At 46.2% G+C, this 27,349-nt stretch overlaps 1 protein-coding gene across 1 annotated transcript in view; it reads left to right on the top strand.

The window, feature by feature from the left end:
- LOC137630142 (uncharacterized) overlaps positions 1-27,349 on the top strand; it is a 100,953-nt gene that overhangs the window by 47,498 nt on the left and 26,106 nt on the right. The window contains exons 2-3 of the mRNA XM_068361598.1: positions 8,931-9,024; positions 12,376-12,507. Coding sequence (XP_068217699.1) covers positions 8,931-9,024; positions 12,376-12,507 — 226 coding nt within the window. The remainder of the gene's footprint in view (positions 1-8,930; positions 9,025-12,375; positions 12,508-27,349) is intronic.

Here is a 27,349-nt window from a genome sequence, read left to right as displayed (position 1 = left end):
GCACGCTGGTGCTCGTGCGATGGAAAAACCCCAGGGGTCGCACGCGAGAGACGCTGGCGCTGGGAAAAATCCAGGGGTCGCGCGCGAGAAACTGTTGAAAACATTCTCGCGTGGGTGCACTGGCGAGACATCACCGGGTGAGCAGGAATCAGATTGAAGAGCTCGTGAAAAATGTCGGCGCGTGGGCGCGGCTGTCAGCGTGCACGCGTACGAGGTTGTTGGTGCTTGAAGATCGTCGGTGCTTGTGCGTGAAAGAAGATCGACAGCGCTAAAGATCGTCGGGGCTTGAGTGCGCAAGAAGATCATTGGAGTTTGCGCGCGAAAGAAGATCGTCAGCGCTTGCGCACGTAAGAAGATCGTTGACGCTTGTGCGCGTAAGAAGATCGTCGGCGCTTGTGTGCGTAAGAAGATCTTCGGTGCTCGCGCGCGTAAGAAGATCGTTGGCGCGGGGAACCATAGGAGCCTGAGCGCGAACGATCGTTGGAGCTTACGTGCGTAGGAAGATCGTCAGCGCTTGCGCGCGTAAGAAGATCGACGGTGCTCGAAGATTATCGGCGTATGCACGCGTAAGAAGATCGACGGCGCTCGAAGATCGTCGGCACTTGTGCGCGTAAGAAGATCGTCAGCGCTCGCTCGTTAGAGAAGATCGTCGGCTAAGACGATCGTTGGCGCTTGAAGATCGTCGGCACTTGAAGATTGTCGGCACTCGAAGATTGTCGGTGCTTGCGCACGCAAGAAGATCTTCAGCGCTAGCGCGCAAAAGAAGATCATCGGCGCTAGCGCGAGAACGAAGATCGACGGCGCTTGTGCGCGTAAGAAGATCATCAGCGCTAACACGTAATCAGCGTTCGCTCGTGAAGAAGATCGTCGGCCAAGATTATCGTCGGCGCTTGCGCGCGTCAGAAGATCGTCGGCGCTTGCGCGCGTCAGAAGATCATCGGCACTTGCGCGCGAAGAAGATCATCAGCGCTAGCGCGCGAAGAAGATCGTCAGCACTAGCGCGTAAGAAGATCGTTGGCACTAGCGCGCAAAAGAAGATCGTTAGCGTAGGAAGATCATCGGCGAGCATAGGAGCGCGAGCGCGCTAAGATAAAGGACGATCCGGAACTGGGACGATCAGGAGTGGAACAGGATTCCCTGGATGGAAATCTCAGGAACAGCGGGAACAGTAGGCGAGCGCTTGCGCACAATTGCGCGTAAGCGCGCAGGAAAACGGAGCGCAGGGCGATACCTGGCACTTAAGGGGCTTACTCACAGTGTGAGAAAGCCCCTTTTGCGTCGAAGGGACCGGTGCCCGTTGGAAAACGTGTTGCGTAGGCACCCACAGCGTCAGCAGCTAGGAACGGAGATGGCAGGTCAGCAGGACTAGGAGACGGCGAACTGCGGAGAGGTCCCAAACCACTGGCTGGTCTGAACAGGAACAGTCCTCCGAAGAGGAGTCTCTATGAGTGGTCTCTCTCGCGAACGAGAGAGGTGAACACTTCGTAGAAGAGACTAGAAGACACTGATGATGGCGCCCCAAAAGGGCGTTGGATCAGCAAGCTGACCTATAAGGAGAAATCCTCCGAAGAGGAGTCCTTATGAGTGGCCTCCCTCGCGAACGAGAGAGGTCACAAGATCTAGCAGCTGCTCAGCCCCTCGAGCATGGTTACAAGAGCGGTCACTCAGCACCAAGAGCATAACCGCCCGAGGACCAGGAAAAAACCATCCAGGAAATATTAAGGTAAGAGAAGTTCCCCCCCCCTGCAGGGGAAAAAACTCATACCTGGGAAGGAAACCTCCCTCGGAAGGGAAGTTACCCACCCCTGGAGGCGAACCTCCTGAGCGTTCTAAGATGAACTAAAGAGCTGACAGTTGTCACGGGAGAACTTCTAAGAGAAGGGAACACGCCCATAACGACGTCCTTGAGAGGCGGCAGCAACAGCAGACTCCCAAGGCACAAACAGGGCAGCTCTGCTTCGTTGGCACATTAAGCAAACGAAGAAACCAGATCGTATTGGAAAAAAATAAAATAAATAATTAGTTAACAAAAATTCCCCCGGAAGGAACTCCGAAGAGAAACCCCGAGGGAATAGAACGTAAGAATTACAAATAAGGTATGCGCCCTCCTCCCCCACTGACATTCAGAGGAGGAGGGGGAGGGCGGAGAACTGTAACAAAAAGAGAATTATAACAGAATTATAAATATGTAATTCATTTAAGAATGTTCACAAAGAAAGAACAACTGAACCCCGAGGGGAAGTGTTCTTTACAGAAGCTGAAAAGTTAACAAATACAATTAGATTTCATTGAAAACAATTGAGACAAATAAACGGAATAGGGAAGGGAAGTGTTCTTTACAGAAGCTGAAAAGTTAACAAATACAATTAGATTTCATTGAAAATAATTGAGACAAATATACGGAATAGCAACTCAACCCGCAACAGGAAAGAAGCTACCGTAATAGTATGTAGTAGTAGTAAAAGGGTGAACGACCTCGAGTAGAGAGAGAGAGACCATAGTCAATCTAAACTCCCACGTTCCCTTCGCTGAGAGTCCAAGTTCCCCGCAGGGAAAGAGGAACAGCAGAGAAAACAGATGAATGGAGAAAGTCCAGCGATGAGGATTCCCCACGCCGGCCGAATATCGGAAGCCGAAGGAACGACCGAAGGACCAAGAGACCGTTCCCCACGAAGTGCAACCGCGGTGGCCTGGGACAACGCAGTGACGTTGACGTACACTACACACACAGCACAACACTGAAAAGGAAACTTACTAATTTCTATACTCAAATATATACGTAAACATAAAGAATGTTTACATATATATTAAGTATAAGAAAAGCAAGTAATTAAGTACTGTAAAGACAAAACATTAATGGCTGCCAAACGAGGGCGGGAGCAGACACGTCTGCCCACCGCCTGAGCCAAAAGCGAAGTGGATCAGTTCACTGGTGTGTGGGGTGTGGGGGGTGGGGGAGGGGTAGCTAGCTACCCCTCCCCTACCCCCTCGCTAACTAGCGCGGGTTAGTTAACCCTCGTTAAAAATCTAATGGCTCGTGATTTCAGCTATGCCGAAAGTAAAACCCTATGTAAATAGCGTGGTTTGTATTTCGGTTACGGAACAAACACAAAATAACACAGAGCTACGAAAAACACGTCCGAACGTTCACGGGTGCTAACAAGGAATGATGGGAGAAGGATAGGTAGTGGTGGTGGTGGGGAGGGGGCAGTAGCTGTAGTGAACGACACCTCGTAGTTTCGGGGGATTTTGAGGAGGGAGAAGTCTAATTAGAAAGGGACCTCTGGTAGTGGTACCACTCGCCCCAGTTTTAATACCGACACCCTTTATGGGTGAGCGAGCTGGGTATATTCCTGGCATTCCATGCAACTTTTTTCTCTGGTATATTTAGCAGTATTTATACCTTTGAAATGGTGCTTTAAGGAGAATTTCACTGGGGGACACAGGTCCCTCGCCCAGAAATAGATTTTTCCTACGTCAAAATCCCTTTTTTATTCCAGTTACAGAACAAATGCCAAATTTGGAAGTAATTTGTATTTTTCAATACAAAACTTTTGCTGTTTATACAAACTTTCCCGCCAACCCTTAGCTGTTTATACAAACTTTCCCGCCAACCCTGTCCCTCTCGAAGTCCTACCTCCAAGTAAAGTAAAGCACAGCCATAGGTGTGTGAGTGAAAGGGGTAGCTTGCTAACCCATACCCCCACTAACTAGTGGGATAGGTAGTTAACCCTAGCTAAATTTTTTTCTCAATTGATGACCTTTTACAGATTTAGCCTTCCCTTGTTATCGCTGGTCCTCCGTCGAAGGAAAGCTTGTTCGAGTTGCTGCAGTTGGGAGCAGAGAGGAAGTGCACACTAGCTTCATTAGAGGGGGATCTTGATCTTCCTTCGAGAGGCTTGTAAGGTTTTGTACTGGAGGAGTCTCAGCTTACATGCCCGGCAGTTTCTCCAGCCCGTCTCCAACATCTCCGACTTTGCCTGCCGCAGTTCCAGCCAGCGCACCGACTATGGTGCTAGCCCTTGTTCTGAGTTCGCTCAACCTGCGGAGGGGGCCAAAGTCCGAGGCTTGTTCCTGTTGCTCTTGAGGGACACCTTTCCCGTTTGCAGGTTAGGTCCTCCCAGGAGTGGTCTCCGCCATGCGGGACTTTGTGAAAGCGGCCGGCTTCGCCCATGCCTTTCTATAGGCCTTCGGAGTGTGGCTCGGCAGATGATGTTGCTTGCACCCAGTGAGTTTGATGCACTCCCATTCTGCCTTGCCCTGTTCCTGCTTTGGAGTCAAGGAGTTCTCTTCGCTCTTCAGAGTGAGTCTGGACGAACGATCGCACCATCTTTGTTTGAGCATGCTGGGCATGGCAGACACATCACCATTGATCAGGGGCTGCCACCCTCATCTCGCAGCACTGACAGAAGCATCGTCCAGAACGTCCGTCACGATCCAGAAAGATCGCTGTCTTCCAGATCCTGCATTGGTTCAGCGAGTGACCCAGGCCCAGAGCGCTTCCAGGCTTCGTTATGAGAGCAGTCTCCTCCTCCTCATGTTCCAGCGCGTGACCAGGCAGCATGCAAACCAGTTCCAACTCATCAACGAGGTCCAGCCCATGACTACTCGCCAACCCGGCGCTACGTGCCACGTGAGTTCCTTTCTTAGGGCTCCTGGCTTCCTAAGCGTGATCACCCACCTGCTCGTGACCGTGACGCATCCTCTTCTGTGATCCAGTTCTAGGTTACAATTGCACATCTTGTGAGCATCCAGTAGCACCCAGTGATGCAGCATCCAGTAGCACCCAGTGATGCACCTGTTCATGACTACCCAGCAGTGCGCAACCACCCAGCAGAGCACAATCACCCAGCAGTGAGTGATCGCCTAGAAGCGAGTGATCGCCAAGTAGCGGGCATCCACCCAGCAGCGCCCACCCACCCAGGAGCGCGTACCCACCAAAACAGTAGAGCGCGCCCATCCACCCAGTAGAGCACGCCCACCCACCCACCCACCCAGTAGCATGCTGGTCACTCACCCACCCACCCAATAGCGCGCGCCCACCCACCCACCCAGTAGCGCGCGCCCACCCACTCAGTAGCGCGCAACCACCCAGTAGTGCGCAACGACCCAGTAGCGCGCACCCACCCACTCGGTAGCGAGCAACCACCCACTCAGTAGAGCGTGCCTACTCACTCAGTAGCGCGCATCCACTCACTCAGTAGCGTGCGACCACCCCGTAGCGCGCAACCACCCAGTAGCGCGCGACCACCCAGTAGAGCGCGACCACCCACTCAGTAGCGTGCAAACACCCAGTTGTGCGCGACCATCCAGTAGTGCGCGACCACCCAGTTGAGCGCGACCACCTAGTAGCACGTGACCACCTAGTAAGCATGTACCAGCAGTCTCGAATAGCACACTTTGGATCCCGTTGGAGACTTCTGTTCCTTCGAAGCTCTCTTCTCCTCCTTCCGACCTAAGGCGAAGTTCCGTTCTGGTTCCACCACAGGAACATCAGTCCCTGATGATTGTGTTACCTATTTGATCTAAGGTGCACATCCTTCTTGACGCCGCAGAGATGCTGCAGCAAGTTTTCTCCCAGTTGAAGATGACAGCCATGATGCCATCCAAGAAGAGGAGAAGGTAGAGGCATCCTACTCCTCCTCCAGGCAACACCTTTCACCCCTGTACAAGCCGGGGTTCGAGATCCCCTAAGGAGATCTCTAACTAAATCCTACCAGCTGTCTCCCATTGAGATCGCCACTCCAGGCCAGCGAGCTTCCTCAGTGGTAGCAGAGCATCCTTCACTGGTCTCTCCACCCAAAAATACTTCCAAATCCTCCAGATGCAGGGAGAATGCAAGACCTTCCCTGTTGGTAGAGTTCCTTTCCCTCTCCCAGGGAGAGTAAGGACTTGAAGTCTATGCTGAAGAACCACTCTGTGAGAATGTCGACCCAGCCTCTGGAGAGGGTACACAGCTCTTCAAGTTTTGCGGTAACGACGATGGCAAAGGAGGCTCCCTCAACATCTAGGGAATCCTCCAGGCACTACAAAGATGACTGCGACCCACCCCAGGCTCCTATGGTTGAGAGCTCTTGGGTGGATGAGGACCAAAATTAAGAGTATGATGACACCCTTCCCAGGGCAGCGAGTTCAAGATATTCGGAGGCCGAGGAGAGAGAATCCGACCATGCGTTCTGGCAGGTGCTGACCTTCATGAGCATTATCAATGGTGTGGACGACCCTTCTACAGTTCTGCCAGAAGCGAAGGACACGGTACTAGACCATTTGTATGGCACCCAGGGACTCTCCAAGACCAGTGCAGCTTGGCCCTGGTTGAGGGGGTTGAAGGGGGCCAGGAAGAAGGCCCTCTTGCAGATCGCAGGGACTTTGAAGTCTTTCCGTGCCAGCAACTCCTCTAAGCTTTTACCTCGCCCTTTCATACAGCAGAAGAGGTATTATGAGGTAACCAAAGAGAAACTGTCGGCCATGACTCTGGACCCATCATTGAGGCATTGATGAGGAGTGTTTCGTGCGAGAAACTCTCTAGCCTTCCTGTCACCTTCTTAGCGACTGACACCCTAAATATGGAGAAGGTTGCGAAGTTCGCCTTGCTAGCAACTTCATGGCTCGATCTGTGGCTAGGGTTAGTGGGCCATCTCATCAAGGTGGAGGACTGGTCTCAAAGAGTGCAACAGAAAGTACATGTAAACTTTTCTGTCGTTGGGAACCAGAACCATGGAGTTCTTTGCTCAACAAGTGGTCAACTTGTGGGCAAACTTGATCCTCAGGCAATTGGACTTGATAGTAGAGAAGTTCCTAAGGCAGAAGTGGCATGGCTTAGAAACTTGACAATGGAGGGTCCATCATTGTTCAACACAGATGTCTAGAAGGCCGCGGAGTACTGGAGGAAGTCAAGCCAGGACTCTCCTTTAGAGGGCATTGACCTGTAGATCCTATGGATTGGCTCCTGCACCCTTGTGTAATCTGCTATAGAAATACATACTTGTTGCATCCACCCCTGGTGAGGTGGAATTAGGTAACATCTATGGATGGAAGAATCCTATGATTTTTAAGAATTCTTACTCCTGGTGAGGTGGGATTAGGTAACATCTATGGATGGTTCAAAGAATCCTATGATTTCTAAGAATTCTTACCTAGACTAATCACATTGCTTGTATCGCACAATCACACGGAATGCTCAGGCTATTAATGTGAGCGAGGTGTCAGGATGTTCCTTCTTAAGCGTGTGTAGCATGGTTGGAACCTCAAGTCAAAAGCCAGCCAGTTGCTTAGGACTTCTACCCACCTTAGGGGTGAGTCTTGTCTAATAAAGAGCAAAATAGTTTGTCTTTAGTGACGGAACAAATGACAATTTTTAAGTAATTTGTATTTTTCCTTAAGATACAAACGTTGAGCTCTTATACAAATTTTACCTGCCATCACCTATCCCACTGCAAGTCTTGCCTACAATCAAAAATTAAAAGTGACGGGACAAGACAGGTGTGTGTGAGCAGGGTAGCCAGTACTACCATCTACCACTCTGCTAGCTAGCGGTGGGGTAGTTACACCTCGCTAAAAGTCTTATGGCCATTTTTCCAGCTTTTCTGAAAGTACTCTTATATTCCTCAATAAAGAGCTTAAGGTTTATATCGTTACAAAAAGTGCAAATTTATTTAAATTTGTCCTATAGTATTGATATTGGTCTCCAGAGTTATTTTAGAAATTGTTGTAATTTGTACATCACAATCTCTATAACTATCGGCCCTCACATCCCTAAGGCTGCAGGGTGTTGTTTATACAACTATCAAGTTTAAAGTTACTCACAGGACCAATAAAATACGTTGGACACAAATTTAAAGTAGAGGGTACAGAAATGATATATCATTGGTATTGGTGAAAAATGTAACTTTGTACATTAGGCAGTGACTTCTCCCCAATCTTTAACCACCAATGAGCACAGCTCTTGTTACTTTGGTAATTATGCGAAAGAAACTATGCAGAAATTTTTTTGCTGCTTCTCGAACAAAGCTCATTGTGTGGATGAAGCATAAGTTACAATATATAAATTTCACCTGATTTTTACAATTTAGGAATTAGAGCAGATTGTTGAAATTTGTAATTGAATAAGCAATCTATAAACATACCTTTGCAAGTCTTTTCTATCACTGACCAAATGTCTTCAGGTCTTGAAACAGGAGACAAGATACTGTACCCTACATCTTGTCTAAAATATTTCCTTTCCTGCATCTTTTTACTACAAAAAATACTTGAGGCTGCATAAATCAAGGTGTTGTATTTTGGTAAAGATATAGTTTATATTTTTAGTAGATTTTGAAATGGTTAGAACCTACAAAACAATTTTTGTAAGGCTTCCCTTCCCCTCTTCCTTTGTGGTTAGTGATTCCTTTTATATGTATGATAAAGAAATAGCAGTTCACTAGTCACCAGGTTACACTCAACACCCTCTGGTGGCAGGTATGTAATATCATTAAACAACTAGTTTAGAACTGAGGGGTCAATTCTGTCCTTGAAGCATTTTGTGAAGGAAAGTTATTTGTATGTTCTAAGACTTTTAATATTGTACATTATTAGAATGTAGAATACAGTTAACCTTTTTAATTCTGTAGTTATTCAATGAAGATTAAAGTCATATTTTTATGGCACAATGTTATTTTTTGAAGATTGAAATTATAGCAGTCTCGGTTGGTAATTTCAGCTCATGCAAAGCACTTCTGTAAACTGTAAATTATGAAATGTTTGAGAATATCTACAATATTTATGGTTTTGATGTTCAATAGAAACAATTTTAGATAAGGCATCAGTTTAAGTCCAGTACTGTAGTTACCATTACTGTATTTAAAGTGAATAATAGTACATTGTTCTCTGTTAACTCTTTAAATGACATTGAGCTTGTCTAGGAGATAATTTTGAATTATTTTGATTAACAGATGAGTGGGATTCAAGGAATTATTGTTTGTGGAGAAGCATCAGAGTCAGATGAAGAAGAGGAATTTTGTATCGTGCAAGCTCAAGGACACCAAGGTACAGTGAATTTTTGCAATTGAATTTGCTTGCATAAAGTCTTAAAAAGATACATGGGATATCTTGCAATGTCTTTCAGAATCATTGACTAATAATTGATATATAATTCAATTATTTACTGGTATGAAAATTTGTGGTTATAATACTGTAACCAAAATATTTGATGATTTCAGTTAGTGAATGGGAATTTATTTCTGTTGGAAAAATTCATTTCTACTACATTTTTTATGATATTTTATTTTTGGTCCTACACAAATACAAATAATTCACTCTTTTTTTTTATGGGATTTGTTGTTCTGGCGTAGCTGGAAAACTAGCTGTAAAATTTTTACGTGAGGTAAACAACCTGCTGCTAGTTAGCGGGGGTTATACCAACCACCCCTTTCATACACTCGGCTAGTCTATTCATCCACTTTTGCTATTGGCTTGGTGGAGTGCAAATGTTGTGTCTCTCCCATTAAAGACCTATTTAAAAACTGGCTGTAAACTAACTGTTTTCCTTTTTCAGTTGTGTTTGGTCTTACTGAGGACTGCTAAGATGCGGGTTTGTCTTGGAATCGCAGGTTGTCCTTGCATCATATTCCTGTTGGCACGGGGGACTGATCCTCACTCCCATTGGCCTGGGTGCAGACGACACTCATGCACTCAAGAGTTTCCTTTTGGAGATTGTTAGGAGTGGCCATCCTCCCAGTGGGACCGGTACGGTAGGTGACGGAACAACTCTAAACGCGATTCTTCTCCCTCAGGGTTGTCCTCGAGGTCAAAGAACTTCAGTCTTCTCATGTGTTCACCCTGCTGACTCTGCTCGTTCAGTCTCCTCCAGAGTATGAATGAATAAGAGTGATAACTGTTTGACCCCTGGACAACCCTCGGGTATGGTGGGCCTTGTCGCTTCCCCTAGTGAAGTGGCAGCACCCACCTCCCAAGGGGAGTTTCTGTCTTTTGACGCCATGTGTTAGCTTTGTCATTCCTTGGAATCTCAGGTTCCCCTTTTAAAGAATGGCTCTTGGAGATGCTGAAGCTTGGGGCACAACGAGAGAGCACATCTGTCTTTGCAGGGGTTAGCCATGGCTTTCCCCCATCCCAAGCCTCTGGAGTGGAGTTCCTCCAGAGTGTCTCGTCCCCTTAGCCGAATTGTTCTTCGCAACTTGTCACCCACAGGAGGAGTTAACTGCCGGGATCTGGCGAGCCTTGCGATCCCCTCTGGGTGGGCATAGCAGCTGATCTTGGTCAGCCAGCTGAACTTATTTAGCATGCTGGGCATATTCAACTACCTGAGCTTGCTCAGCACTCTTAGTTCCCTCAGCAAGAGAAATGCATTAGCGCCGTTCTTCCACCGTGCGAGGAAGTTCACCCTTTTCGCAAATGTGAAAGGGCTTCTTCTCTTGAGTGGTCTCCCCCTCGAGTTTCTCTTAAGAAGTCACTACGCTCGTCTATGTCTCGCTCCAGCGCTTCAAAGTTGAGCTCTTTGGAGCAACCAGATGGTGGTGGCCTCGCAGCCCCTTGCCATCGCGTCCCCAGAGCAAAATGAGTCTCAACGAGCTTCATGAATCATAACCATTTGTGGTTATTGCCTCTGGCTTCTACTCCATACACGATAGAGCAGCTTGTTCTGAAGTTTGTGAGCGATGGCAGCTCTCTTTCGCAGACAAGCCCCCTCTGCCTTGCTCGTTTCCATCTGAGCTCGTTCCTCCTCTTGCAGGTTCCCTGATGAATGTTTGCGACCCCTGTCCACAATGCTATGGCGCTTAGACGAACAGACCCTAGTTGGGCAGGAAAGTCTTGTGCGTAGGCATACACTCATCCACCACGCGCTGGCAAAGTGGGTTGGTGAGCTCCACTCGCTGACGAAGGTCTGCTCGCTCTTCTGGCTGTGCATATTACCTCAGTAGCACATACATACTTCGGTTTGCACGCCAAGAGAGGCCCTTGCTTGTCACTGGTGCACTGATGAACACTTGCCTGTTATGATTCCTTTGGCCATTCCTTCGTTCCCGAAGGACGCACCATGGTTTAAAGAGGTCATTGAGGCTATGAAACAGGAGGTTAGTGAGTCAATTCCATCTCCACTATCTAAGGCCTCGGCCAGGCCAATCCCTATATCTCTTTTAGTGTTGGGTTCACCTGGGAGCTCTGATCCACCTGTGGATCCTAGGCATAGATGTACTGCTGTGAGGCATGCTACTCCTGCAGCTTTGCTTCGTGCTCCTTCTCCTGAATGGTTGTCTAGGTATCAGAAATATCTAGACTCTAAGGTCTCCCATCCGGGCCAAGATCCTGTCTGGGAAAAACTGGGTATTATCCCAGATGAATCGACTGAGAGGAGAAGAGGTTATCGGCAAGAGATGCCTCCCCCAGATGATACCCGTCATCTAGGGACCAGCAGGGGTTTGAGATCTTCCTTACAGGAAATTACTGGTTGTCCTTAGTAGAATTTGTAGCAACTGAATCAGCCGCTACTCTCCCAGAACCTCTGTCAGTCCCTGTGGTTCCTCCACAATCCTTGCAGCCCGTGAACGTCCCTCAGAAGGAGTGTCCATCCCTTCTTGTCTTCTTCTCAGCCAAGCCCTGGGAGCAGAAGAACTTGAAGACCCTTCCAAAAAACTGGGCCTCAAAATGTCTCAAGGCTTCAGATCAATAGAAGGACATTCTTGGTTTGGTTTCGTTCTCTGTGTTATCGATGGTCTAGAACCTCACCTCTAGGTCTTGGGGCTCCTGCAAGGGATCCCGTGGATGAACCTGACCCAGTCTGGGCTCCTATGAGTGTGAGTTTAGGTCTGGATAAGTCACAAGACTACGTTTTAGATCACTCTGACGGAGTGCTGCCAATGGCTCCTTAGTCCTAAGGCTACAGCCCTAGAGTCAAACCATTTTTTCATGCATGTCTTAGATTGCACTGGTGAAGGCATAGGTTACTTCTTTCCCTTCAGGATATATGTCTGCCACTGAGCAGGAGTTCACAACCTGTACTTGGTGGATGGGGACGATTGCAACCAATCATGGCCCCTAGAAGATGCACAGAGAGATCATGGATCTACAGCTGGTTCACTCATAAACTGGTTGCAACGTCCACCCTTCCTCCTCAACCAGCCCTCTTAATCTTGAGCCAAATGGTAAAAAAGTGAAGGCTCTCTGGCTGGAAAGGGGCCAGAGCTCCTTGCTCTACACCCTTACCAGGTGGATAACTACTTATCCAACTTGAATGACTGATTTCAGCTTGCACTGAAACAATCTCCCCCTTATTAAAGAACTCAGGTTTGTATGGCTAGGAGAAATACAAATTACTGTATATTAAAAAATTTTAAGATTTTTTTAGTTCTTGTTTTTTTAAACATTTTGTTTTTATTTCAGCAAATGATTCTACGAGACCTGCCCACCTTACAAAGGATGTTGGAAGAGAAACCAGCGTGGACAAAGTGGTCCCAGTTCCACCTATGCATCCACAAAAGAAGCCACCTCATTCATTGCTGCATCAAAAATTATGTAAGTCTAATAGCTTATTTGTTCCGACACAAATACAAACCTTTGTTCTTTACTTAGGAGATGAAGTCAGCGCAAGCTCTCATACAGCTATAAAACTGTTAACAAGGAACGGTTGCTGCCAGTTGTAGTAGGAAGAAGCAACGCTCCCTGCTCACTCATACTTTCTTCACTTTGATCTCAGTCGTGATTGAAGACAGACATCACCTTCCATATTCATTGACTATGACAAATGAAACTTTTTACTATTGATTTTATTCCCATTGACGCATTACAGTCTCAGGGATTTTGTTCTTTAGTTTGAGACTTGATTAGCATACAGTAATGGCTCCATTACCTTTTTGTGTTGGTTAAAGGTAAACAACTGCATCCTAGGGGCTTTCTTTTACCTCCTTGGAGTTAGACTTCCTTGAAGTCATAGGATCAGAGAACCTCTAAGGAGGAAGCCTCATATGTTTGTGTACTCCGATCCGTTGGTGGACACACATAAGCAACAAGTATTGTAGCTTGCTTTGTTGATTCGATGTTTTCAGCTTTGTTTATCGGAAGTGGTTGCTTTGCGATCGATTGCCTGACTTGGTCAGTGATGAAATTGCCTTTAGCAATTTGGGAGGTTCGGTTTATAAGCTACCTCTCGGCCCCCTCAGGCACTTACTGGAAGTTAGCCTCTCACTTGAGAGATATGCTTCACATTTTTTCCCTCTGAGCAGCCTGCTGTCACTTCAGGGTTTTTGGTAGAGGCAGTCGCTACTGCAACCTACAGTCCTAGCCTGATTCCCACAGTCTACTCATACGAATGGAATAGTTGATGGGTAATTGGAGAATGGCCATTGGTCTCCCTGCTTGATTCCCCAGATGCCATTCAGCACAGCCATGGCTAGCAGCGTAAGGTGCGTCATAGGAATGAAGGGCATTCTGTCCCTGTAGACCTGAAGGACACTTACCCTTGGATCCATTCTCTGTGCCCTACGGGTTTTCTTCACTTTGTCTTTGGGAAAACTACTGTAGTCACCAATTCAAAGTTGGTGCTTCTGACTGGCTACTACTGTAGTCTCTTTTAAGCACGTTCAATCAGTGCTCGTCTACTGATGTGCCCTTTCATGACATGCATAAGGAACATTAATTGACTCGGGAACCTACGTACTTTACTCCCCTCCCGAGGGAGAAACACAGATCAGCTGTGCCCCATGACCTGGCAAGACCAGACTAGAGCTGCCCTGATCTTAGATGCTAACGAGGTCCACTAAAAAGGTAATTTCTCTGATTGTGGATAAAAAGGACTCTCTTAGGGTGAGTAACTCTTCTTGTTTGCTTGCTCCACCTTTCATTAAGCAGAAGTGCAATATTACAATGTACTCTATGATGACCCATCACCCTTGTAGACCTGGCAGTGTCAGCTTTAGCACAGGGTATGCCAATTGACAAGCTGGCAGCTTTGCAGGTGATCTTCTTGGCTGGAGACACTGCAAACATAGAGAGAATTACAAAGGCAACTTTCCAAGCCTATTCATGGATAGACTTCTGGTCATGCTTCGTTAGTTATCTGACCGACAATGTGTGAAAGGCGTTTAAGAAAATCCTGCTTTCCAGTGATAGAGTTGTAGAGTTCTTAGTACACACTGCAGCCAACCAGTAGGCAAACTGTATTTTGAAAAGGCGTTATGCTCTCATTTCAAATTTCCAGAGGCAGGTGCTTCCGCAACTCGTTGCTGGCAGGCTCTTCCTTGTTTAACACAGAAGCCATCGATGCAATAGCCGAGCTTTGGAGGAAGGTAAATAAAGACTCCCTTCTCCAAAAGCGCTTTATATCTCGTCCCTCTTCCTCAGCTCCATATGCACTGAAATCTTCTCTCGTGCGCAGACAGACTCATAAAAAGATGAGTGAAGCTTCTAGGCAGTCTAATGCCAAGAAGTGTTCAAACCACAAACAGCCTTTTGTTGGTAAGAAGGCTTATGGAAGGGTAGGGAAATCTAGTAAACATGGATGCTCCTGCTGCAGGGTGCATTCCTCCCGCCGTACCACTGATAGGAGTATGCAGTTGGCAAAGATGGAAGTTCCATGGGGGCAATCCTTGGACCTTCAAGATTCTCCAAGCAGGGTACTGATTCCCATTCACCAGTTCTTACCCTCCTCTGACACATCATCCAGTGTTGCCATTTTCCTTCGTGAAGGGATCAGTGAAGGATATTGCCTTTCAGGCAGAAGTCCACACCATGCTAGAGAAGGGCTCTCTTCAGATGGTTGCCGATGGAGCCCCAAGCTTTTTCAGTCAACTCTTTTTTTGTAGGAAAGGCATCTGGAAGCGGGAGACCAATCATAGACCTCTCGTTCTTGAACTAGTATGTTCTGACCCCGTTTGAAGATGGAGACAGCAGAGATGGTCAGATAGGCTGTCAGATCAGGGATCTTCATGAGACACTGGATCTAAAAGATGCATAATTCAAGATCCCAAGCCATCTATTGTCAAGGAAGTACAGTATTTAAGATTTGTTCTGCATGAAAAAATATACTATATTAGTTGCAGGTGCTGTGATTTTCTCTGTTTACAGTCCGTCAGGTGTTCACAAGTGTTCACCTTAGTTTCTATCTGGGCTCATGCCAATGGTATTTGTCTCCTTCGGTACACAGACAATTGATTGATTCTAGAAGACTCATTGGAGACCCTTCTCCTACACCAAGATAGGCTTCTAGTATTTTGCCTCGACCGGGGGCTTGTGGTGAATTATGAGATGCCCTCACTACAACTGTCTCAGGACTTTGTATATCTAGAAATGCAGATAAGCACCCAATTAGGAAAATTGTTTCTGTCTCTGAGAAGAATCGAGAGATTCAGGGAAGTGGCTCGTCCCTATCATATGCAAGGCTCACTACAAGCTCATCTGTGACAAAGCCTGTTGGAGCACCTAAAATCCCTGTGGCAGCTGAAGACCTTCTGGTCTCAACACAGGGACCCTCCAGACCTTCTGATTCCAGTAGGGCTGGAGCAAAAGAGAGACTTTAGTTGGTGGGTGCTAGACACCAACCTCTTTAAGGGGTAGATCTTCTGTCTCCACCCTTTGATTTGATGCTCTTCAAGAATACTTCAAAAGAAGGGTGGGGGCTAACCTGTTGCAGCACATGGCCTCCGTTCTATGGTCCGATTCCAATTGGCAGTGCCTCATAAACCTGGAAATGAGAGTAGATCTTCTAGTCCTGCAAACTTCCAGCAGCTCCTTTCGGGTCACTCCGTAGTGTTGATTAGTGCTTTGCCATCTAGCTGTGGAAGTTCTGTGATAGACAGAAGATAATTTGATCTCCCTGTCAGTCTCATTCATTCCAGGCAATAAGGACATTTTGGTAGACAATGTGAGCATGAGGACTCTGATAGTTGGTTCCAAGTTGTCTTTTCATCCTGGGATAGCAAACAAAGTTGTGAATTTGTGGGATTTGCCAATCCTATACCTGTTCACGACATATACTGTTCAAAATTACCAGCCCGCAGGTGGGCTTTAAATACCCACGGAACAACCTGGACGTCTTTGCGTTCCCCCCGTTATGCCTAATGAGGAGACTCCTCAACAAAGTGAGTTCATCTCGCAACCTATCGATGACTCGAATAGACCATTCTGGCAGCAAGCGGAATGGTACTCAGACCTTCTACTTCTGCTGACAGAGGTTCCAAGGGATATTTCACCCCTACACTACCTTCTTCAGCAACCACAAGACAGTCGCATCCCTACGACTTCACGCCTGGAGGTTATCCAGCGTCTCCTCTGTCAGAGAATTCTCACCTGGTATGGCAAAACAATTGTCTGGGTACCTCAGAAGGTCCTCTATCGTTGTCTACCAGGCGAAGTGGATGATCTTTTGCTGTTGGTGTCGTGGACAAGGGTCTCCGCACTCAGAGCCACTATACCCTTGATTTCTGAGATACTGTAGTTATTTTTCTGGGTGGAAAAACTCTGCTCAGTTTAGGCTGTGAAAGGCTATCACGTAGCCTTACGCCTGGTCTTTAGACTGAAAGGAGTTGACATTTTCTCTTTTATGGAATTGTCTATGCTTATACAAAGTTTTGAGCTTACCAGCCCTAATAGGAAGTGAGACCACCTTCTTGGAATGTAATAAAAGTAATACAGTATGTTCTCTGAAAGAAGATCCTTATGAACCGTTGAGTCAAGCATCAGATTGCGACTTGACTCTCAAGACAGTTTTCCTTCTTGCCCTCGCCTTTGCAAAGAGGGTTAGTGATTTGCATGGTGATTCCTACAACATCGCCCATTCAAGGGTATGCGGGCAAGTAACACTCAGCTTTGGCCCTGAGTTTATTGCTAAGACTCAAAATCCGGCTATAGCGGACTCTGTTCAGGCTTTTCCAGATTTCGAACCTTCGGGAAGTGACTGATGATCCTGATCAACTGTTACATGTCTTTTGAGAACATTAAGGCGTAATCTCAAACGTACTAAAGGGAGCTCACATTCATGTCAAGTGTCTTCTTATGTGTACAGGCGTGGTCAAGAGGAGGATCACTAAAAACACAGTTTCTTCTTGTATTCAACAGTTCATTGACCACGCTCTTGGTCCTCACTCTACTCAACAGAGTAGAAAACCCAGAGCTCATGACCTCAGAGGCATTAGCACTCCCCTGGCATTCAAGAGAAACTTCTTTGTGGTACAGGTACTCAAAGCGGTCGTGTGGAATAGGCAAACCACTTTTACTGCCCATTACATGCAAGTTGTAACCCGCAGGACTCTAGATACCTTTACTCGGAACTCTTGTGACCGCTCAACAAGTGATTTAACTACATTAGCTTTCTTGCAGGACTAGTAGCAGTTGGTTGAGGGCAGATGTTATAGGTTTTAGTCTGGGATGAATGGATAGAAAAAGTGGTCTTTCCTTCCTTCCTCTTCCCCTTTCGTGGGGCACAGCATGTGGAGGCTGTAAACTGGCCTCATTCTGACTGCAGGTAATCACCTTATTAATTTTGTGGTCTGAAACATTTGTGTATATTTTGTTGTTCCCAATCTCCCTGCAAGGGGTAGTTGGGGCAGTGCCTAGGTTTAAGTATGAGTGCAGTTCAACTACTGTACTCCATATACTTACCTGGTAAAGTCAGTGTGAGTTTCCCCTCACTCACTATGGTTGTTCGGGCTGTCAACTCTTACCTTTGACAGGTTGAGGGTTCATGAGGTGTCAGGATACTCTTCTCACGCTCAATAGAGCTCAGAGTTGTATCTCCGGGGGCCTGTGGCTATCCACTTGGAAATTGGATTTACATCCACCTAGAGGTGAGTCTCCATTGTAAAGAATGAAGGTTTGTATTTGTGTTGGAAGAAATGACAAATTTGGAAGTAATTTACATTTTTCCTAACTATAAACTTGAGTTCTTTGCGCACACTTGTTCTGCCATCACCTTCCCCCGAGAAGTCCTGGCTGCAAACAAAAGGGAGGCATCTCACTGGGTGAGTGTGTGTGCCATGAGGTTAGTTTACCCCCACTACTCCCTCTAACTAGTGTAGGGTTATTGACACCTCATGTGAAAGTGGTTATGGCTAAATCCAGCTCATGCTGAAACATATCCATAGTAAAGAACCCAGGTTTGTATAGTTAAGAAAAATACAATTTTCAATATTAAACTTAGCCGGTGATCATATAAGCTGTCAGCTCTGCTGCCCGACAGAAAAACCTAAGGACAAAATACGCCAGCGATCGCTATACAGGTAGGGGGTGTACATCAACAGCGCCATCTGTCGAGCAGGTACTCAAGTACTCCAAGTAAACACAGAACCAATTTTCTCTCTGTCGTGCCACCGGCAAGACCTACTAAATACGCTGTTGCTTACTGGATTGATTTTCACAGTTTTGGTGAAGTACTCATTTCTAGTTATTAGCTTTCGCTTTGCAGAGGTTATCTTCAATACTTCCTTGCATTCTTTGATTGAATTTTGGATTATTTGTTGACGACTTGGATAGATTTTGAATTCCCCCTTTGACTAATTCAAGATGTCTGACCCTTCTCAAGTCCCCAAATACAGAAAGTGTAGTGCTAGGGACTGTTCAAGGCGTCTTCCGAAGGCCTCTATCGATCCTCACACCATTTGTTCCAATTGTCGGGGTAAATCCTGTCAATGGGAAGATCGATGTGAGGAATGCGTTGGGCTTTCGGAATTCGATTTTCTCGAATTCTTTAAATATTCACGTAGGCTAGAGAGAGATAGAGTCAGGAGGAGTTCATCTCGCTCAGTTGATTTTTCCTCTCCCCATGCCCCACAACCTATTCCTTCCCCTGTAGTGGTTGCTCCTGATCCCCCTTCTAGCACTCAACCTTCGATGGCAGATATGATGCGTGCCATCCAGGCTCTGGGTGAGAGAGTCGAGTCATTGGCGAGTGACCGCAACCAACTCATGGCAGACGTCAGGGAGTTGAAGGGTAAAAGTGCAGTGGGAAGTGAAGTGAGTGGTAGTGCTGTGAAAAGTGTTAGTGTTGTGCATGAGGGTGCGTCTGTTCGTGCCTGTCGTCCTCCCAGTCCGGGACCTCTTGCAAGCTCCCAAGCCCAGGGGAGAAGCAATGTCGTACGACCAAAGGGTTCGACAGGCTTTAATCAGCGGACAGACGTTCCCTCCGTGGTTTCGGATGTATCTTTCCAAGATCGCCCCACCCACAAGAAGACGAGTGAGCCCGTTCATTCCTCGTCTGCGGAAGAAGTTTCACGCCAGAAACGATGGACCAAGGTCTCACGGCCTCTCAAACGCAAGGTCCCTTCCGAGCAAGTCCAACGGCCCAGGTGTAGCCACTGGGTCAGTTCGGACTCGCTGCAGTCTTCAGATGACTGCACACCTCCTAAGAGAGGCAAAGTGGTACCGCAACAGGCAGTAACACCGTCTGTTGCCGCACCTGCTGCTGTAGACCCTAAGTGGTCTTTGCTACAGTCTATGCAGACACAGTTAGCATCTTTTATGCAGGAGTATCGTGCGGAGAAGGTTGACACTGCACCCGTTAGCCTACAACCAACCACGGTTGTGCGTCCAGCAGACGCTGAGGCTACCTTCTCCCGCACTACAGCTGTGAGAGTTCCACCACCCATGCGCAGTGTACCCTGCCAGCCGCACGTTGACGTTCACCGACGCACGGAACCCTCCGTTGACGTTCGCGAGCTACCACAACAACAGGAGGGTGGAGTTAAGTTGCTTTGTTGTGACGCTGTGCGTCAACCTCCGCAACCCACTGTGGTTACCGCTACTCGCCCGCAGCAGACTAAACAGTCAGGAGTAGAAGCTTTGCGTCCCCACACAGCTATGGTTGTTGCCAGCTCACAGACTGAACAACAGTTCCATGACGTTGCGTCCAGTGCAGTCACGCATGCACCCGTGCTGCCGGACTCAGCCGACCAGCTGATTCCTACTCCTTTGCCGCTTCCTCCTCAACATTCAGACGATGGAGTCTCTGATGATGACGACGCTGCACATCTTGACGACTCGCACACGGACATCGACGAACCCAAGACCACGCCTCCCTCCTTGGACTTTAGGAAAGTGCTTGCACTGTTCAAGGATTTATATCCTGATCAGTTTGTGTCTGCAGCACCACGCTCTCCTCCCTCTGAGTTCGCTTTAGGCACACAGTCTGCCGCACCTGCCTTTACGAAGCTCGTCCTCGCCCGCTCGTCCAAGAGAGCTTTAAGAGTGCTGGGAGATTGGTTGCAGTCCAAAAAGCAACTTGGGAAGACAGCTTTCATGTTTCCCCCTGCCAAGCTTGCTTCCAGATCTAGCGTCTGGTATGCCACGGGAGAAGTTCTCGGCTTGGGAGTTCCTGCCTCTGCCCAGGGCGACTTCTCAAGTCTTGTAGACTCTCCCCACAGGCTGGCCATGAGACGCTCCAAGATTTGTTGGACTCCTTCGGATTTAGACCATCTGATGAAAGGAGTATTCAGAGCGTTCGAAGTTTTTAACTTTTTGGACTGGTGTTTGGGAGCGTTGAGCAGGAAGACCTCCCCTTCTGACAAGGAAACTTCCATGCTCATAATGTCCTGCATGGACAAAGCCATACGGGACGGTTCTAGTGAGCTTGCGGCTTCTTTCGTTTCCGGGGTCCTCAAGAAACGGGAACACCTTTGCTCCTTCTTGTCAGCTGGAGTAACCCCATGTCAAAGGTCGGAGCTTATGTTTGCTCCGCTCTCGAAGTGCCTCTTCCCTGAGGAGTTGATCAAGGAGATTGCTGCCTCCTTGATTCAGAAAGACACACATGACCTGGTTGCGTCTTCCGCACGCAAAGCCACCCCTTTGCCCTCCGTGTCTAGGCCCAGGATGGATACTCCAGCGTCAAGGTTCATCCCGCCCTTTCGTGGCAGAGCCTCCAGCAGAGGAGGTGCTCGTGCCGAAGGTCAACGTGGGAGCAAGAAGAAAGGTTCCAAGTCCTTTAGAGGCAGAGTCTGACTGCCACCTTCTTCAGACAGCAGTGGGAGCCAGGCTCAAGAACTACTGGCAGGCCTGGGAGAACAGGGGCGCAGACGCACAATCTGTGAAGTTACTCAGAGAGGGGTACAAGATTCCATTCTTGCGCAAGCCCCCTCTAGCAACAACTCCCATCGACCTCTCTCCCAGGTACAGAGAGGAGGACAAGAGACTAGCTTTGCAGCAAGAGGTGTCTCTCTTACTTCAAAAGGGAGCGGTAGTCAAAGTCTGGGACCATCAATCCCCGGGCTTCTACAACCGTCTCTTCTTAGTCGTGAAGAAGACAGGAGGGTGGAGACCGGTGCTAGACGTCAGTGCTCTGAATGTCTTTGTCACAAAGCAGACGTTCGCCATGGAGACGACAAAGTCGGTTCTAGCATCGGTCAGGAAGGAAGACTGGATGGTCTCTTTAGACCTCAAGGACGCTTACTTTCACGTCCCCATCCACCCAGATTCCCAACCTTTTCTAAGGTTCGTTTACGGGAAGGTTGTATACCAATTTCAAGCCCTGTGCTTTGGCCTAAGCATGGCACCTCTTGTTTTTACGAAACTGATGAGGAATATTGCCAAATTCCTGCATTTAGCAGACATCAGAGCCTCCCTCTATTTGGACGACTGGCTTCTAAGAGCTTCGTCAAGTCGTCGCTGTCTGGAGAATCTAAAGTGGACTCTGGATCTGACCAAGGAATTGGGTTTCCTGGTCAATATGGAAAAGTCCCAACTCGTCCCATCCCAAACTATAGTGTACCTAGGAATGGAGATTCAGAGTCAAGCTTTTCGGGCTTTTCCGTCGGCTCCCAGAATCAGTCAAGCCCAAGAATGCATCCAGAACATGCTAAAGAAGGACCGATGTTCAGTCAGACAGTGGATGAGTCTGATAGGGACGCTTTCATCACTGGACCACTTCATTGCGTTAGGGAGACTGCACCTCCGACCCCTTCAATTTCACCTAGCTGTTCACTGGAGAAAGGACAAGACGCTAGAAGCGGTCTCGATCCCTATTTCCGAGAAGATGAAGTCTCGAGAACATTCACCTCAGAGAGGGTCTGCCACTGGCTGTTCAGACCCCCAACCACGTTCTCTTCTCGTACGCATCGGACACGGGCTGGGGTGCGACATTAGACGGTCGGGAATGCTCGGGCACCTGGAACGCGGATCAGAGAACGTTACATATCAACTGCAAGGAGCTACTGGCAGTTCATCTGGCCTTGAGAAGCTTCAAGTCTCTCCTTCTAGGAAAGGTGGTGGAGGTGAACTCCGACAACACCACAGCCTTGGCGTACATCTCCAAGCAAGGAGGGACTCATTCGATGACGTTATACGAGATCGCAAGGGACCTCCTCACCTGGTCGAGAGATCTAAACCTATCTCTAGTAACGAGGTTCATTCAAGGCAACATGAATGTCATGGCAGACCGCCTCAGCCGGAAGGGCCAAATCATCCCTACAGAATGGACCCTTCACATGAATGTATGCAAGAGACTATGGGCCTTGTGGGGCCAACCTACCATAGATCTATTTGCAACCTCGATGACCAAGAGGCTCCCAATTTATTGCTCGCCGATCCCGGACCCAGCAGCAGTTCATATAGATGCCTTCCTTATGGATTGGTCCCATCTAGACCTTTATGCATTCCCCCCGTTCAAGATTGTCAACAGAGTACTGCAGAAGTTCGCCTCTCACGAAGGGACACGGTTGACGTTGGTTGCTCCCCTCTGGCCCGCGAGAGAATGGTTCACCGAGGTACTGCAATGGCTAGTGGACGTTCCCAGAACACTTCCTCTAAGAGTGGACCTTCTGCGTCAGCCACACGTAAAGAAGGTACACCCAAGCCTCCACGCTCTTCGTCTGACTGCCTTCAGACTATCGAAAGACTCTCGAGAGCTAGAGGCTTTTCGAAGGAGGCAGCCAGAGCGATTGCTAGAGCAAGGAGGACATCCACTCTTAAAGTCTACCAGTCGAAGTGGGAAGTCTTCCGAAGCTGGTGCAAGTCGGTATCAGTATCCTCAACCAGTACCTCTGTAACTCAGATAGCTGACTTCCTTTTATACCTAAGGAAGGAAAGATCTCTTTCAGCTCCCACGATCAAGGGTTACAGAAGCATGTTGGCAGCAGTCTTCCGTCACAGAGGCTTAAATCTTTCCAACAACAAAGATCTACAGGACCTCCTTAAGTCTTTTGAGACCTCGAAGGAGCGTCGTTTGGCCACACCTGGTTGGAATTTAGACGTGGTACTAAGATTCCTTATGTCAGAAAGGTTCGAGCCACTACAATCAGCCTCCTTTAAAGATCTCACTTTGAAGACTCTTTTCCTCGTCTGCTTAGCAACAGCTAAAAGAGTCAGTGAGATACACGCCTTCAGCAGGAACATCGGATTTTCATCTGAAACGGCTACATGTTCCTTACAGCTTGGTTTTCTAGCCAAAAACGAACTTCCTTCTCGTCCTTGGCCTAAATCGTTCGACATTCCAAGCCTTTCTAATTTGGTCGGAAATGAACGAGAAAGAGTCTTATGCCCTGTTAGAGCTCTTCAGTACTATTTGAGACGAACTAAATCTTTACGAGGGCAGTCAGAAGCTTTATGGTGCGCTATTAAGAAACCTTCTTTACCTATGTCGAAGAATGCAGTTTCCTATTATATCAGACTTTTGATTCGAGAAGCTCATTCCCATCTGAATGAGGAAGACCATGCTTTGCTGAAGGTAAGGACACATGAAGTTAGAGCTGTCGCAACTTCAGTAGCCTTCAAACAAAATAGATCTCTGCAGAGTATAATGGACGCAACCTATTGGAGAAGCAAGTCAGTGTTCGCGTCATTTTATCTTAAAGATGTCCAGTCTCTTTACGAGAACTGCTACACCCTGGGACCATTTGTAGCAGCGAGTGCAGTAGTTGGTGAGGGCTCAACCACTACATTCCCCTAATCCCATAACCTTTTTAATCTTTCTCTTGAAATGTTTTTTATTGTTGTTTTTGGGTTGTCCGGAAGGCTAAGAAGCCTTTCGCATCCTGGTTGATTTGGCGGGTGGTCAAATTCTTTTCTTGAGAAGCGCCTAGATTAGAGGTTTTGATGAGGTCCTTTAGTATGGGTTGCAACCCTTCATACTTCAGCTCCTAGGAGTCGCTCAGCATCCTATGAGGATCGCGAGGCTCAGTAAGGAAGACGTACTTAAAAAGGCAGAGTAATTGTTCAAGTCGACTTCCTTACCAGGTACTTATTTGTTTTATGTTTGTTATTTTAAATAACTGCTAAAATGAAATACAAAATACTTAGCTCTTAAATGTAAACATATAATGCTGGTCTCTACCCACCCCCCTGGGTGTGAATCAGCTTATATGATCACCGGCTAAGTTTAAAATTGAAAAATGTTATTTTCATTAGTAAAATAAATTTTTGAATATACTTACCCGGTGATCATATATTAAAGGACCCTCCCTTCCTCCCCAATAGAGACCCAGTGGACCGAGGAGAAAATTGGTTCTGTGTTTACTTGGAGTACTTGAGTACCTGCTCGACAGATGGCGCTGTTGATGTACACCCCCTACCTGTATAGCGATCGCTGGCGTATTTTGTCCTTTAGGTTTTTCTGTCGGGCAGCAGAGCTGACAGCTTATATGATCACCGGGTAAGTATATTCAAAAATTTATTTTACTAATGAAAATAACATATTACAGTACTTCCAAATTTGTCATATCACAGTGATTAGACTTTTCTTTCCTACTAATTGCACTGTCTACAGTTTCTCAATTATTAGGACACACCACCAGGTCTGGTGTCTCAAGCAATAACTGGGTAATGGAAAGGAAGTCACATAGCCTACCATTCCTGCAAAAGAAGTCAATTATGGGAATAGGCCAGTGGGAGGCAAACAAAAATACAATTACTTAAGATAGAAAAATATAGTATCATTACATTCCTCTCTGGTAAATATGCCTTACATTATCACCCCATGATGCTGTCTGATATTCACATCCCCATTCATATTGTACAAAGTTATGTAACACCCATTCATGCTTTAGTACAGGACCTCTACTTCAATTTGATGGTCTTTCATACATTATTATACTACCACCATCTTTTTTCTCACAATCTGCCCTTTCATTCAGTTCCTTCTGATCCTCCATCCTAAGCTCAACTTGACATTCATCCAGATTCTCACTTGCATCACGTATTCCAAATCCACTGAAACCACTTATTACCTCACTCTAATTATCTAACCTTTTCTCTATTTCTCCAACCATTTCACTTGCCCTTTGTATACTGTCACTTGCTTTTTCTTTCATGCTCTCATTGAATACCTTAAATGAAGAGACCTGCTCTCTCACTAAAAACCTACTGTACAAATACTGTGTCTGACTCTGGCTCTGCTGTATAGTACAGGTATATCACTCATCCATTCTTCCACATTAATTGTTTGTTCTCCAATATTTATGCTCTTGTTTCTCACATTCTTCTACAATGATCTAGATTTCTTGTTACTCCTCTCAACTCAAATATTCATTCATTTTCAGACGAGAGGGCTCACCTCTTTGAACCCTCTTCCTTCACATTCACTCCTCAGGGCCTTACACTTCATAGCAAAATGACCCTGTAAACCATATTTCCACTCATCGTACTTGCTCTGAAATCCACACTCTCTCACTATATGGCCTAGCTCATTACACTTGTAACATTCAATCTGTCTTGCCTTTGTACACTTGTTCACATGATGCAATTTCTCTCAACAACCAAAAACAGGCACTTAGTGACTGACCACCTACATTCATTCTGCTTGTGACCAGTTCTATTATATCTAAAACACCTCTCAGTCTGACTTTCATTATTCCTTGTATTCCTCTTCTGACTTTCTCTCCTGTCTCTTCATTTTAGCATTCCCAGTATGCATAGCTTTGAATAATTACAGTAATACTAATTTGTTACTGCAGTGATACAAACTCTCCTTTAATAGGAGAATGATTTCATCGAAGCTGGAAACCAGTTTGTTAAGATTTATAACAAGATGTTGGTAGTTACTACCAGGAGATGGGAGAATTCTTGCCTGGCCCCAGTACACCGTGTAACCACTTTGACTTTAGCCACTGAGCAATATGGATGTACAGTGAACCCTCGCTACTTCGCGGTTCGACCATCGCGGATTCACCACTTCGCGGATTTTTTCCATAACCCATGTATATACAGTAACATATATATATATATATATATATATATATATATATATGTATGCATGTATTTATGTATATATGTAGGTATGTATATGTGTATACATATATATATATATATATATATATATATATATATATATATATATATATATATATATATATATATATATATATATATATATATATATATATACACACACACACATATATATATATATATATATATATATATATATATATATATATATATATATATATATATATATATATATATATATATCTAAAGTAGGAAGATGTGATGTAGTTCTAAGGGAATAGTATGGGAAATATGTCTGGGTAATAAGCAAAGCTCTACCTCCAGTTTGTTTCTTCATTATGATCAGAGATAAATGTAAACAAAACATTGGTTGCCATTTTTTAACGTGCTTTTTAGCGTGTTTAGGAAACGCATGATATAAAATTGCCTTTAATATTTGTGCCTGTTTTAGTTTAGGGTACTGTAGTACATGCATTAAGTGTTCTGTACATTAAAGGGTAGTTTGTTAACAGTACTACATACAAGGGAAGGTTTTAAAAGTCTGAATATACATGTTGAATAAATAGGTAAATATGGTGTCACTACTTCGCGGATTTTCACCTATCGCGGCCGCGTCTGGAACCTATCTACCACGATAAACGAGGGTTCACTGTACTTTTGGTGTCCCTAACTTTCTAGTTTAACTTTTCTTAAATTTTCTCCTTACAGTACAGTAATTACTTTTTGTACAAAATGGAGAAACAATGAGCAGGCATGCAGTCCCGCCCTGAAGTGTCTGGCCATAAGTGCAACACCTTCATGAGTAGGAGCAACACTGACCCCCATTCCTTGTACCCTTCTTGGATTGGCTATGACTGTTTATGGTCTTCCCCTTCTTAGGAATCTATTGAATGGTCATTGCCACAGTAGGGAGAATATGGCAAGACGGGTAAGGCAGAAAAGCGTGATACTTTACCTCTGAGGTCTTCCTTGAGGTTGAAGAAGTCCACTAGTTCTCTTCTTTCACCCTGTATTCTACCTCTTAAGCCCTCTCCGTCTTTTCCCTTTGAGGAAGGAAGACGACCCAGATTTTTCGTTTCTGCTAGCGGAGGGTAAGGTGGTTTTAATAAATTACAGGATTTTGCTCTGAAATTTAGATTAATTCATTTATCTATTTTATAATGTTATGTTATTGATGACAAAAATAACCTGTAGCCTCAAGTTAGCTGGTCTGAAA

This window comes from Palaemon carinicauda, chromosome 38 (assembly GCF_036898095.1).
Source record: "Palaemon carinicauda isolate YSFRI2023 chromosome 38, ASM3689809v2, whole genome shotgun sequence".
Classification (NCBI taxonomy): Eukaryota; Metazoa; Arthropoda; class Malacostraca; order Decapoda; family Palaemonidae; genus Palaemon; species Palaemon carinicauda.
This window is presented reverse-complemented; position numbering and strand designations above follow the sequence as displayed.